General features: G+C 45.6%; 1 protein-coding gene and 1 non-coding gene across 2 annotated transcripts; one reads left to right on the plus strand and one right to left on the minus strand.

Annotated features, from left to right (window-relative positions):
• The first annotated feature begins 3,367 nt into the window (after nt 1-3,367).
• LOC124250735 (low affinity immunoglobulin gamma Fc region receptor III-B) lies at nt 3,368-10,187 on the plus strand. The gene is made up of 5 exons (XM_046682896.1): nt 3,368-3,489; nt 4,156-4,176; nt 4,522-4,779; nt 7,699-7,956; nt 9,945-10,187. Exons 1-5 carry the CDS (start codon nt 3,450-3,452, stop codon nt 10,121-10,123), a joined length of 756 nt encoding a protein of 251 aa, XP_046538852.1. The 5' UTR covers nt 3,368-3,449; the 3' UTR covers nt 10,124-10,187.
• Nucleotides 10,188-13,052: 2,865 nt separating this feature from the next.
• Nucleotides 13,053-13,126, minus strand: TRNAN-GUU (transfer RNA asparagine (anticodon GUU)). Its single transcript has one exon. It is a non-coding gene; the product is annotated as a tRNA-Asn (tRNA).
• Between the last annotated feature and the right edge of the window lie 338 nt (nt 13,127-13,464).

The following is a 13,464-nucleotide window of genomic DNA, read 5'->3' on the forward strand; positions in this document are numbered from 1 at the left end:
AAATTGCTTTTTGCCTTTCTGTAGGCCTTAACTGTTCCTTTCTTTGTGGACCAGTGATGCTTAACAGAAAAAAGTGAGGGAGTCATCTTTCCTCGAGTTGACATTCACTAAGACAGAATCGTTTAATCATAGGGGATCTTAGGAAACATGCAGCCACCTTCTCATTTCATGGATGTAGAGGGTGAGATCTAGTCAGATTCGGTGACTTGCTCAGGGTCGCATAGCTAGGTTTAGAGCTCCTGGCCTCCAGGTCAGTATTCTTTATTCTTCATTAAATGCCAAGTTTCCCCTCCCTATTCATTAGGCGCTCCTTTCAGAAAGAGAGTTTTTTATCCTTTTGTTAGGTACTCAGTAAATACCTATGCGTCCATTAGGATGCCTTTGGTTGCAAGTAACAATCCCGGACTTAAACAGGCTTAAACAAAAAGGAAATATATCTCAAAGTATAAGAAATCTGGATTGATTGCTTCAGAAGCTCAGTGATGTCACCAAGGCCACATTCTATCCTTTCCCTCTTTCCTCTCTGCCCTCCTTGACATTTTGGCTTTGGCCTCAGGCTGGCTGCCCTCAAAGACTTAACAAAAGCTGTCAGCAGAACTTGAGACAAAATGAGTCCTTGTTCATGTCCAGTGGAAGAGAGAGACTCTCTCTTGCAAACACAACATGTAAAAGCCATTCCTTTCTGCCTGAGTAGACCAATTTTGGACAGTGTCTCCTTTTCTCCCCCACCTAGTCAATAAAAGGCAGGGGAATGCTACACTCTGAGTGGCTTAGACATAACAGAATCCACCTCTGCATATGGGATGAAGCGGCTTCCTGAATAAAATCAGAATTGTATTACGAAGGATGAAGGGGGATGGATAGTGGGCAGTGCTACCCCCTCCTATATATTGTATTATATTTGTTAAATCAACTGAGTCATGGCAATTTTTGAGTTGCAAAGAACTCAGAGGTTACTGTGGATTCAAGTTCAAGTCCTTGTTTCCTACTTATCTCCTCACTGCACTTTAGCCCTGAACTAAGATAATGTCATGAAATACACTGTTTCCTTGCTATTATCATCTTTCCCAAACACTCAAGTCTGGAAGGAGACGGATGGATAGTGTCTTTCTGGCTTTCTTCTTTGCAGTTAGTACCAACTACCTCCCTTCTTCCTGTGATTGGCCTTGAATAGGATGAAAATTCTTTATGTCCCTCCATTTTACAGTCTCCCATCCATGTCTAACAGGCCCTCTCTATTTTAAGGGTTTCACTTTAATCACTTTAATCAAAACATGAGGAAATCTTCAAAAACTTATTAGAGTGGCAGCTACAGCAGTATTAAAACATGGCTACAAATTCTTTGACACTCTCTCCATCAAGAGATTGGATCTATATCCCCTGCCCTTGAATCTGGGTGAGCTTATAACTGTCTGATGAGTAGAGTTCAGTGGAAAGTGAAGCCATTCATCCTAATGGCCATTAAACAAATTCAGTGACTTTCACTTAAAACAAAACAAAATCTCCCTTTCTTTCCTTGATCGCCTCTAGTTACCAACTTCTGATCCCCTTTCCTACTGTATCTCTCGGGGCTCTTGATGACAAGCAACTGTATCGGGATCTGGATATATTAAGTAAAGGAAAGGAATTTATTGGGTGGAAACTGGAGGCAGGTCAGCCTATCCCACTGCCGTGATGCCTGGGACCCAACCATCTCCCTACCTTATAAGTGAATAAGTGTCACTTATTCAGGATTCAGCATCCCAGAAGAGATGAATTGGTCAAGCCTAGATCACAGCCCACTCTTTGGCTTCCTGTATGAGTCTGCTCAGGCTGCTATAACAAAGTACCACAGACAGGGTGGCTTAAGCAAAAGAAATTTATTTTCTCACAGTTCTGGAGAATGGCTGCCTGGTTTGTTTCCATTGTCCATCCTAATCAGACATCTAATCCAAGGGCCTGTGGGGGAAGGGCTGCTGCAAGAACGTGTGTTGGGCGAGGACGGGTGGGAATAGGGGAGGATCAATTAACTCTGCCCAGGAGCAAAACAAAACAAAAATTGAAACCTGAATCCCACAACTAGAAGGACGTGCAACTAAGATATACAGCTGTGTACAGGGGAGATAAAGCAGAAAAGAAAAAGAAAAAAAAGAAAAAAGAAAGAAACCTGAGAAGTGGTTTTCACACGACTCTGGAGTGGAACAGGGCATCAGTCCAAAGCAGTGGTCAGCAGGCACCTGTGCCAGCCCCTGCCTCCACTTTACCCCTGCCAAATGTCACTTGCCCACATCTGTCTACTGCTTAGTTCCTGGGCTTTTCCAAGGCTTTTCCACTTGAGACCTGTCCCAGGAGTCCAGGAACCTGCTGGGGGAGTGGCATTGCCAAGCAGACCCATTTGATTTTTCTGTCTGAGAACTGGACTGACATGAGAGTGACGTGAGACGGTGGGGATGGGTAAGTGTGAGCATGTGTTGGTGGGAGAAGGGGCATCTAGAGAAAGAAGAAGAGGTTAACAGTCTCACCACTTCCTGGCCACTGCACCTCCACCTTTTCCGGCAAGGAGCCCTGGAACTCTGGCTGCTAGGTTCACAGACCAGCCCAGGCCCAAAGGGTCCCTGAGGAACCCAAGCTAACCTGAGCTACTGTGGCTCAGCACAGCCCTGGTAACACTGGGATGAAGGTAAAGAGCAGCTGTCCTCGCCTGGCTGTGGCCCCCTCCCCTCCACCCCACCTTTTCTGCATTCCTTTGAACCTTACAGTGGTATCTCCTCCTCCTAGGGCTCACTTCTCTCCCATTGCTTGGGGTTGTTTTAACAGAGGATGTGAATCTCATGACCAAATTCACACTAAGAAGATAGTAGCTCCTGAGATTACAAATGCCAGGGCGTATGCATTTTGAATTTTGAAAGAAAATGTTGGTGGAGATAATATTGGGGTGAGAGACACTTCTAGGGGCCTGAAGATTTAAATGACTACTTTTTGTACGTAGGCAGGCCCTGGCTGGATAGAGACAGGGCTGGGCTGAGCAGGAGAGTGAGAAGTTCTGAGGTAGAACAAGAGACCCCTCAGGGAATGCCCTCCCTCTTGAGTCTCATCCCCAGGGTCGTGCTATTCCATTCTCAGCACTGGGTGGATCCAAACTCAGGAGGTGGAGGAAGAGATCCTGAGATTTCAGAGGGTGCTCCTGACAGACTTTGTCAGTAGACGCTCTGCTGCATACCTACATGGAGCAAAGGGGGCATGTACACCTCAGCTTCTCTTCAGGCTCTTTCCCTCCTCTTCCCACCCTATCACGGGGCTCACTTGTCAGAGTTCAGTTTCAGGAATCAGATGATGTTCCGGAAAAGGAACCTGGTGTTTAATGGGCTGGGGTGTTAAAGGAAAGGCTGTTGACTTCCTCTCTTCACATCAGCTGGGTCCATTCAGGGCTCCGGGCATCTGTGGTGACTTGTCTACTCTAATGCTGCAGAATGTGGCAGATGCTATCACCAATGGCTTTGCTACTTCTGGGTAAGTCAGAATCACCCTGGCTGAAGGAGAAGCTCAAGATGCCCTGGGTTCAGCAGGGTACCCTTTTAAGGCCAAGGACGGGTCCCTCTACCAGGGGTTAAGACCCCTTATCACGTCTATAGCCCTAGATTTAGCTTCTAGGACAAACCATTGGGGGACTAGAGATAAGGAAAACGCTGGCTCTGATTTGGGTATAAGGGGGAGGTGAAGGGGGACTGTGAGGTCTCTGTTACTTCACCCTTCCGGGTCTCAGTTTCCCTATCTGTAAATTGAAAAGTATGGACTAGGTGTTCCCCAAGGTCTGGCATTCCAGGGTTCCCTTCTAAGACTTTTGATTTCTACCCTTTCTGGATGACTTGGGCTGAGGTTGCTTCTATGGTTTGATTCAGGGAAATTCAATCTGTACCCTTAATTTTGGAGTTTGAACAGGGACCAAGGGGTAGGAGAATGGTGTTGAAAGCAGGGATTTGGGTGGACAGTTGGGCAAGAGGCACAGACATTGGAGACCAGAGGTCAGGCAGCAGGAGAGCTGTCCACTCCTTGTATCTTGATTCTTGGAAACAGTGGACTCTCAGCGCAGTGGTGGGCAGGGAAGTTTAAACTCACTCCACGCTTACCCGGATCTCTGCTTCTGCTCAATATTGGTTTCACTCTTTTTTCTTGCAGTTTCAGCTGGCACACAAGCAGGTGAGTTTGCTTCATGGTCTTGTATTGGCCGAGTGAGGCACACAGGGTGCAGCAGCCGCAGGGGGTTGGGAAATGTCAGTTGCATGGGAAACTGCTGATGGGGGGTTTTTCAGGGGCAGTTCCTCCAACACAGTGGATCTTGGCCCTCTGTTTCTCTGGCCAGTTTTTCTCAAGAGAAAGAGAGGCCAAAAATAGGGCCAAGTGCCTCCAAGCCAAGATGCTCTAAGGCTGAGTCACCAACTGTGGGTTTGCAATGGGTTCACCCTGGCTTTGAGCCTCCCCGGGAATGCCAGCTTAGGGCCTGCTCATCTCCTTGTCCTCATCCACATTCTCTTGGTTCCTCAGAAGATCACCCCAAGGCTAAGGTGACCCTAGACCCTCAATGGAACAGGGTGCTCAAGGACGACAAGGTGGTTCTGAGGTGCCAGGGATCCTACTCCTCAGAGGACCATTTTACACAGTGGTTTCACAACGGGACCGTCATAGAAAACCAATCCTCCAGCTACTCCATCGCGGCTGCCAGAGTTGAAGACAGTGGAGTGTACCAGTGCAAGACAGCCCTCTCACCACTCAGTGACCCAGTGCAACTAGAAGTCCACACAGGTGAGTAGGTGAAGGGGAAGAGAGAAATCACCAATACAAGGTGAAACAAGGGACCCTGAAAGGCTTGGGCAGAGCCAGAAGATGAGGTGCTTGGGGGTTAAAACTGAGATGAGATGATCTTTGGTCCCAGTGTATTATATCAAAGTTGTAGTCCTAGTCACAAGTAAGCCCTAGGGAAAATGCCAAAGCCTGACATATAACAGATACAGGACTGCTGCACTGCATAATTTCAGGAAGCACCACTCACATAGAATACATGCAACACCAATGGTGTCATCTGAAGGTCAGGGTATGACATTGATGTTCAATAATATTTATTGAATAAATCAATAAATCTGTTCTTAAGACCTCAATCTCTTTCTCACTCTCAGAAACGCAATGCCCTAAGCTGCCCACCTAACTATCCCTAACTGTCTAGTATCATACTGATCTCTCTCTTCTCGTCAATGCCACACTCAAACTTACACTTCAGCATAAATTTGGCAATGTGATATCTCCCTAATAGAGATATATACAATATATACATGTTCAGCCTGTACATTAATCGTGGCATGAAAGTCTCCAGGTATTGTTAACAGAATCCAGGCATCAGACACAGGTAGGAGAAGTATTTTGGAGGCAAGGATCTTTCCTGGTGCCCCTGGAATCACACGACACGGCCTGGTACCTGCAGTGTCACCTTGCAAGCCTGAGTCGACTTCCATGGCTGCCCCATTTGTACAATGTACATGGGTAGAGCAAGCCTAGAGGGGAAGGAGGGTCTAACGGAGGCAGACCTGCAGCAGAGTTTCATAGAACTGGGCCTCTGAACTTGACTTTTCTGTGGCTCCTTTGCCTCTGATCGGGCCACTTAGCTGACATGGTCCCCAGTCTACAGAGCTACAAGGAGGAAAGTCTATTATCTACGTAGGTGAGAGATGGCCACCTAAGACCAAATAAAATGGGGAATTACCAACAGGAAGCAATAGAAAAATCGAGTCTAAGAGTTATTAGTTTGCCTTGAACTTGTCTCTAGAAACTGGCTTTAGAAGTCCAGTCAATGAGGACTGTATTAAACCGCGACCATGACGATTAACTTCACCAGGCAAACTCCTGATCATCCTTCAGGACCCATTTCACTTATCTTCTCCTCTGAGAAGGCTTCTTTACTTGCTTCAGGCAGCATTTCTTTGTTCCTTTCTCTTTGGTCCTGTAGTCCTTTGTTCTTAGCCTGTTGTAGTACTTGTCACATTGTATTGTAATTATTTCTGAGTATGTGTGTTTCTATGTCTAGACTACAGATTCTTTGAGGTTAGGGCTTATGTGTCTTAGCCATCTGGGTATCCGCATTCTGCACAACACCTGGTACATAGTGAGTGCTCAATAAAATATTTATTGGGGCTGGCCCCATGGCCAAGTGGTTAAGCTCCTGTGTTCTGCTTTGGGGCCTGGGGTTCGCCAGTTCAGATCCTGAGCACAGAACTAGCACCACTCATCAGGCCATGCTGAGGCAGCATCCCACATAGAAGAACTAGAAGGACCTACAACTAGGATTTACAACTATGTACTGGGGGGCTTTGGGGAGAAAAAAAAGAGGAAGATTGGCAACGGATGTTAGCTCAGGGCCAATCTTCCTCACCAAAAAATAATAATAATAATAAAGCATATCGTTAAAAAAAATAAAAATAAAATAAAATATTTATTGAATGGACGTACCCATGGACATACATCAAGTCCATGACAGGACAGACTGAAACAAAGGTGTTCCCCCAAAGGCTACCAGACTACATATATATATTTCTTTTTTGTTCTGTGCATATATACTTTTTGTATCCTGTCTTTTTAACTTAACGTTGTCTCATGAATGTTTTTTCTCATGTCGTTTTAAAACTTATCTGCACTATCTTTAACCTTTTTTCCTTTTTGGTTAATGGGCTTGACATTTTTCAGTCTCTTTACTTTTTTTCGGTGAGGAAGATTGGCAATAGAGTCTTCCTCTTTTTGCTTGGGGAAGATTGTCCCTGAGCTGACATCTGTGTCAATCTTCCTCTATTTTGTGTGTGAGAGTGTGTGGGTTGCTGCCACAGCATGGCTTGACAAGCAGTGTGTGCCCCAGATCTAAATGTGCAAACCCCAGGCTGCTGAAGTGGAGCGTGGGAACTTAACCACTACGCCACCGGGCTGGCCCCTATGTGCAATATCATTTTTAATTATTCAGGTCAACCTCCTGACCATGACTTCATGTTCTGTCTGTGCGGAGTCTGGTTACTTGGCGAGACAGTTGTGAGAAGTATCCTGGTGACACAAGAATTTTCTCTCTTGAAAGCAATGCTCGGTAATGAAGATGGCCTCACTGAGGCGCTGCAGCCCTTCAGAAATCAGTTACCACGAGCACTGCGGGCATGCCTTTCTTTCCCATCCTTGACTTTTGTATTGAGCTCTCCTTCACGAGTTCTGTAGGCAGCCCTGCGCCCACCCAATGACCTTGCTCCTGCCTGGCTGCAAGAGTCTATCAATATTCCTACAACTGCCTATTCCTTCTGAAGTCTATCTTTCCTTTAACGGAGCAAATTATCATTTTCAAGTGCAATTTTTACTCTTCGATCTAGAACTTACTGTGGCTCCTTATTACCCACCATAGCAAACCTAAGTGCAGCACTTAAGGATTCTGCAGATTGCTTCTCACCTACCTCACCACTCGGTAACTCCGCTCTAACCTTATGTTTCAATCATGTGTGTGTCTGTCCCTCTTCCTCATTAGACAAAAGGTCTTGAGGTGACTTGAGTTCTCTTGCAGCTCCCAAAGGGAGCTATGTGGGGATGGCTCCCAGTCTGGCTTTCTGTTATGTCCTAGGATCCGGGTGGTGAGTGTCCCTTTCACAAAAGCTTTACCCTGGTTGCTGAGGCCTCCTGGGCCTCTGGTCTCTTTGTGTCTTTCAGACTGGCTGTTGCTCCAGGCCTCTCGGTGGGTGTACGAGGAGGGGGATCCCATTGTGCTGAGGTGCCACAGCTGGAAGAACACGCATGTGCACAAGGTCCAATATTTCAAGGATGGCAGAGGCAGGAAGTTTTCTTATCAGAATTCTGAGTTCCACATTCCAAAAGCAAGACAAGAAGACAGTGGCTCCTACTTTTGCAGGGCGCTTATCGGGCCTAGTAGAAACGAGTCTTCAGAGGCTATGAACGTCATTGTTAAAGGTGAGAGATGAACAGCCCTAGAAGGTTCAGAGCCCCCTGTGTGTGGAGTATGCCTTCCCACTGGGAAGATTCGTTGGGAGGAGATTTCTGACTGTGCCACAGATTTCTTTACGTGGGGTTCTGAGAGGTGTCATCACTCTGCAATGTGACAGCAGGAGCAGAAGTCACATTTCCTCTCCCATAAATATGTCTGTTCTTATTTATCTCATTGAAACCACGCCGACACTGTTATGTGTCCCTATAGTGCTGGCCTGTCTTTACCTGCCCTACTCTCCTCTCCAAGCCTTGAATCTTAGCCAACAGACAAACTGGAAGGAGCCCCTCACAAAAAGGGCCTAGAACCTGGGTTCTGGCTTTGCTGCTAAATAACTGTGTGATTAGAGGTAAGACACTCAGTGTCTCTGAACCTCAATTTCGTCCTCTGTAACAAACACAAGCTGACATTTATTGGCACCTTTCAGTGTGCTGGACAGTGTGCTAAGTGCTTCTTTAAACGCACCTGGTTTCATGACCAGAGTGACCCTTCACAACAACATATGAAATATTGACTCTACAGATGAAGTAACCGAAGTGAAAAAAAAAAAAAGAAGGGAATTAATTTGTTCCTTAGGTCACTCCAAAGATTCAAAGCCTGTATATTTAGCCACTAGACAAAATGAACAAATTGAACAGGCACCAATGTCCTACGATAGAATTTCGAATCTCATTAAGTCACGTAGAAAACATCTCCAGTTTATGCAGCGCCATCCTCCACGGCCAGGGTCCCCCCACCCAGGCACTCGTGGACTTCCTGATTTCACAAGGCTCCCACCTGTGATCAGACGAAGACACACCTTGGAAGCAATTTACATGTAGTAAGACAGCAAGATAGACACTTACCTTTTGAGATTTTAACAAAACTGCCATAATTTGTATAAAAAATAATTTCGTTACCATTTAAATTGAAAGTAAATACTCTCAAACAGGGGAAAAAGAGAGCAAATAATGAAGCAAAGGGGGAAAAATGCAAACAGTAAATATAGGAAAAAATATATGAGAGTTATGTACACTGTTCTGGTAACATTTTTTTTAAAGTTTGAAATTAAATCAAAATTAAGAGTTAAAAAATTGAAACTAAAACTTTACTCTAATGTTACCAGCTTATAGACCACAGCAAAGAATGACCGTAAATTAACAATTTTAAGGGCTAAGAGGTTGAGAACAAACAAATTCTACCTCTTTCCCTTTTGGGTTATTAGTTACTGGGCCTCAACAGAGAAATAGTGTCACTTTTCTCCCAATAAGCAGCAAATTTCAATGGTTCACCTTTTTTTTCATATTTCCTTTAGTGTTAAAGAACAATATGAGGCGAAAACAATAAGCATAATTTTGAGACACAAGAGAAAGTGGCTGAGTTAAGAAATAATGTTCTCACACCAGCTTAAACTTTGACAAATTTCATAATTTCATACAAAACTCAGCTACAATGTAACTTGCTGAACACCCCCTGTCATATACCTCCATCAAACATGAAGACGGTTTCGCTGTGTTTGATGAGCTGTGCTCTGCTCTGTAGCTCTATGATTAGGACTCAGCGGGAGGAAGTAAAGCTTTTCCACCAACTCCCCCACCATTCCTTAGAACCTGCCTCTTGCCAGGCGTCAGAAAGACACTCCAGGGCCAGCCTGGTGATGCAGCAGTTAAGTTCGTATGTTCTGCTTCTTGGCAACCCGGGGTTCGCCAGTTCGGATCCTGGGTGTGGACATGGCACCGCTTGGCACACCATGCTGTGGTAGGCATCCCACATATAAAGTAGAGGAAGATGGGCATGGATGTTAGCTCAGGGCCAGGGTTCCTTAGCAGAAGGAGGAGGATTGGCAGCAGTTAGCTCAGGGCTAATCTTCCTCAAAAGAAAAAAAAAAAAGACACTCCACCGATGACCTCACTGTTAATCCAAATTTCTGCCTTAACAACTGTCATTTTTCTCATCCCTCTGCTTCTTCTGTTAGGTCCTACAATTCCACCCGACTCACCACTTTTTCCATCTTGGATCCAAGTCGCTTTCTGCCTGGTGATGGGACTCCTGTTTGCAGTGGACACGGGGCTGTATGTCTCTGTGCAGAGAAACCTTCGAAATTCAATGAGAGACCAGAAAAATGTCAAAGTCACATGGAGCCGGGGCTCTTAGGACAAATGGGGGTAATAAAAGAAGCATCCCCATCCCAAATGGGTAATAAAGCAGCATCTCTGAACCTCTCTCTAGATTCACAACCCTATCATCCCCAACAGGCATCTCTGGGAGCAGAAGGAAAACTACACCTCATAGTATAGCCTGAAGGTCCTTCACCCCACTGCATTTTCTCTTAGTCTCCAATGGAAAGGAAAGGTCTGTGATCTTAAAGAGCCAACAGTGAAGCCCTAGGGAGTAGCTACATTACCAGGAATTGAAGTCTCAGAGCTACACAGATACTTTCTCTGTCCCAACCATTCATCCCAGCAACGCAACAATACAGCCTCCAGATGGTGACCCTTGATTATGAACATTGTTCTTAAGTAATTGGATAAGTAGGTAAGAGAATCAATGGTGAGGGCCAGCTGGGGAGTGGTCTGCATCTGTTGCTGCAGGACAAGTTGCCTTCAAGGCACCTTAAAACTCCTTCCGGACAGACTGTGGGGATTGCTGGGGGTCTAGGAGAGACAGCAGAACCAATGAAGGGGGTGGCTGAGAAAGGACAGGGTAGTCCAGGACAGACCAGAGGAGATCCCCGCAGAGGCTGTCTTCCTAGAACACGAGCCATGGGGGAGGTAACAGAAAATCACAGTGGTGATGGAGAATGGAGTTTTTCAGGGGAGGCCCTGTCAGAATTGGGATAGTCTGGGAGTATATAATGATGAACCTTTTTAATGTCATGAGTAGAAAACGGTCCTAGGAAGAGGGCTGGGGGTTGGGGGTATTTGGATAAGAAAACACGGAACAAAGCCTGTGTCCACATGAAGGAAAGCAGCATTGCTGTCCCAGATTAAGCTCAGTGAACAGAGATATGTCAGCGTCTGAACTGAGAAAGTACAACAAGAAAGAGCCAACTACAACTGCACAGGAAGGAATGGGCAGGAGGTAAGGATGCTTTTGTCGCCAGGACAGTAAGAATTAGAGAAAGGAGGGGCAGGGACTATAAAACCTGCTTTTCAGGGGCTGGCCCCGTGGCCGAGTGGTTAAGTTCGTGCGCTCCGCTGCAGGCGGCCCAGTGTTTCCTTGGTTCGAGTCCTGGGCGCGGACATGGCACTGCTCATCAGACCACGCTGAGGCAGCGTCCCACATGCCACAACTAGAGGAACCCACAACGAAGAATACACAACTATGTACCGGGGGGCTTTGGGGAGAAAAAGGAAAAAATAAAATCTTTAAAAAAAAAAAAAAAAAAACCTGCTTTTCAGCTTCAGTATTAAATTCAGGTATAGCTTTGTTCACGTTATTCATTAAACAAATGTTGGCTAACCAACACTAAATGTACTAAACTCCGCCGAGTTAAATTATGAAACTTTGAAATCCTTCAGCATGTCAGTAACAATGGAGCAGGAATGGAGAAGCCAATCGTTGCTTATGGAAGAATACTTTAGCTATCTCTTTCTGTTTCAGAAGCTTTAAACAGATCATTTCTTGATTCCAATAAAGCATTTTACAAGATTTTGCATGGTACTCTCAGAAGATGGAAAAACCATGGTAATAAAACATGAATGACAAAATCCTCTTTTCCTCTTGTTATCTAAAAGTCTATCAGGGATTGGTTTGGGTTGATGAAAAACCCTTCTCCTCTCACCAACCTTCTCACCACAACTCACATGAATTAGTCAGCTTGCTAATTCACCAAATCTTACTGAGCAACTGGTCAAAGGGGGACGTTTCGAGATGGTATGGGAAAGGAGGGTGAATGGAAATTCAAGTAGTTTAGACCGTGGGCCAGGTAGGAGAAGGCTCAGCTAGGAAGGAGGGAGGGGGCTGAGCAAAGGTAAAGGGTCAGCCTAATTGTGTCAATTATGCGCTATATGCCAAGACAATTCAAGCTTGGTATATGAATATTAGATGAGATTCAGACTTGAGACAAGTGCATTTGGAAACTTTGAACATTCAACTCACATTATTTGGTACCTGCAACGTGGCAAGCTTGAGTTTAGGTACCGATATGGAGATGAACAACACAAGGTCATTCATCGGAGGAGCTTTCATTCTAGTGAGAATAACCTGTAAATAAGAAGAGAGTGAAGAAAACTGCAGAGAAGAGGCTTAATTTTTGGCATGGTGGTGAAGGATGAGTAGGAGTTTGCCAGTCAAAGAGGAGAGGCTGAAGGTTTGGGAGAAAAAGATTCAAAAGCCAGAGTAGGGGTCCAAGAAAGTAGTTGGTTCTGCTTGAGTCTAAAGAGTTAGTGAGGGAGCCGACAGAGCTCAGGGGCCAGATCATGAAAGGCACTGCCTTCCAAACTAAGGAGACTGTAGCCAACCCTGCAAGCCACTGAGGGATTTTAAGCATCACAGGTTTGCATTTTAGAAAGCCTCTGTGGCAGCTGCTTAGAGGATAGAAGGGAGAGGAGAACTGAAGACAGAAAGGCCGACTAGGTGGCTAGGTGGTTATTCCAGTACCCAAGGGCTAAGTAATGAGGAAGTAAATGGCAGCGAGGCTGCAGAGGAAGGTGCCTATTAGGTATATTGAAGCCGGACTCTCCAAAAATTGGAACCAGTGGGATGTCGCATGACTCAGGGCCCACGTTCTGGACATCCCCGTTTCCGGAGTTAGGAAATACAAGTACAAAGGCGAGGCAGGCATAGGTTTGACAAAAGAATTCATCTTTGGATTATTAGTACTTACTTCCTTTGGTCAGTAAATATTTTTAAACTATCAGTTTCATGATGCATTTCAGTAGAACTCAAATCAAGAAACTAAAATCTTTACTACTAATTGTAATCCTAATGACGCAGAGCAACTGATTCAAACTTGCTAGCAAAAGACCCCGGATGCTGGCTAAGTGGGGAAATCGAAAACCTCACAGTGTAGGGCAAGACGCTTCCGGCGAGATTAACAGGTCTCAAGATAGACAACCAGCTGTTCAAAATGGTTAGCTCCCGTCCCTGGGTGGGCTCGAACCACCAACCTTTCGGTTAACAGCCGAACGCGCTAACCGATTGCGCCACAGAGACAGGCATAGGGCAGTTTTTCCGGCAAGTCGGTTCACTGAAGAATAAGTTCTCAGTGCTCTCAACTTCTGCTAAAAACTGTAGTTGAAGCCGGCGTAAGAACCAGTGCTGTGGGCGCTGGCTCTAGGGTGTCTAAGGAGAGCCAAAGCAGAACCCAGAAGATGACAGCATGTGGCCACTTGTGGGAACTGCAGCCTTCACCCAACCTTGGTACCAAGAGAGTCAGGGAATAACAGAAACAGTAGGCAGGCAGTAACGCGTCACACTGAAGGCATCAGCCAGGTGTTGTGGACTTTGCTGGCACTGCTGGCCATCCTGTGACAGGATGAAGGCTGTGAGTT

Source organism: Equus quagga, chromosome 13 (assembly GCF_021613505.1).
Source record: "Equus quagga isolate Etosha38 chromosome 13, UCLA_HA_Equagga_1.0, whole genome shotgun sequence".
In the NCBI taxonomy this organism is placed as follows: domain Eukaryota; kingdom Metazoa; phylum Chordata; class Mammalia; order Perissodactyla; family Equidae; genus Equus; species Equus quagga.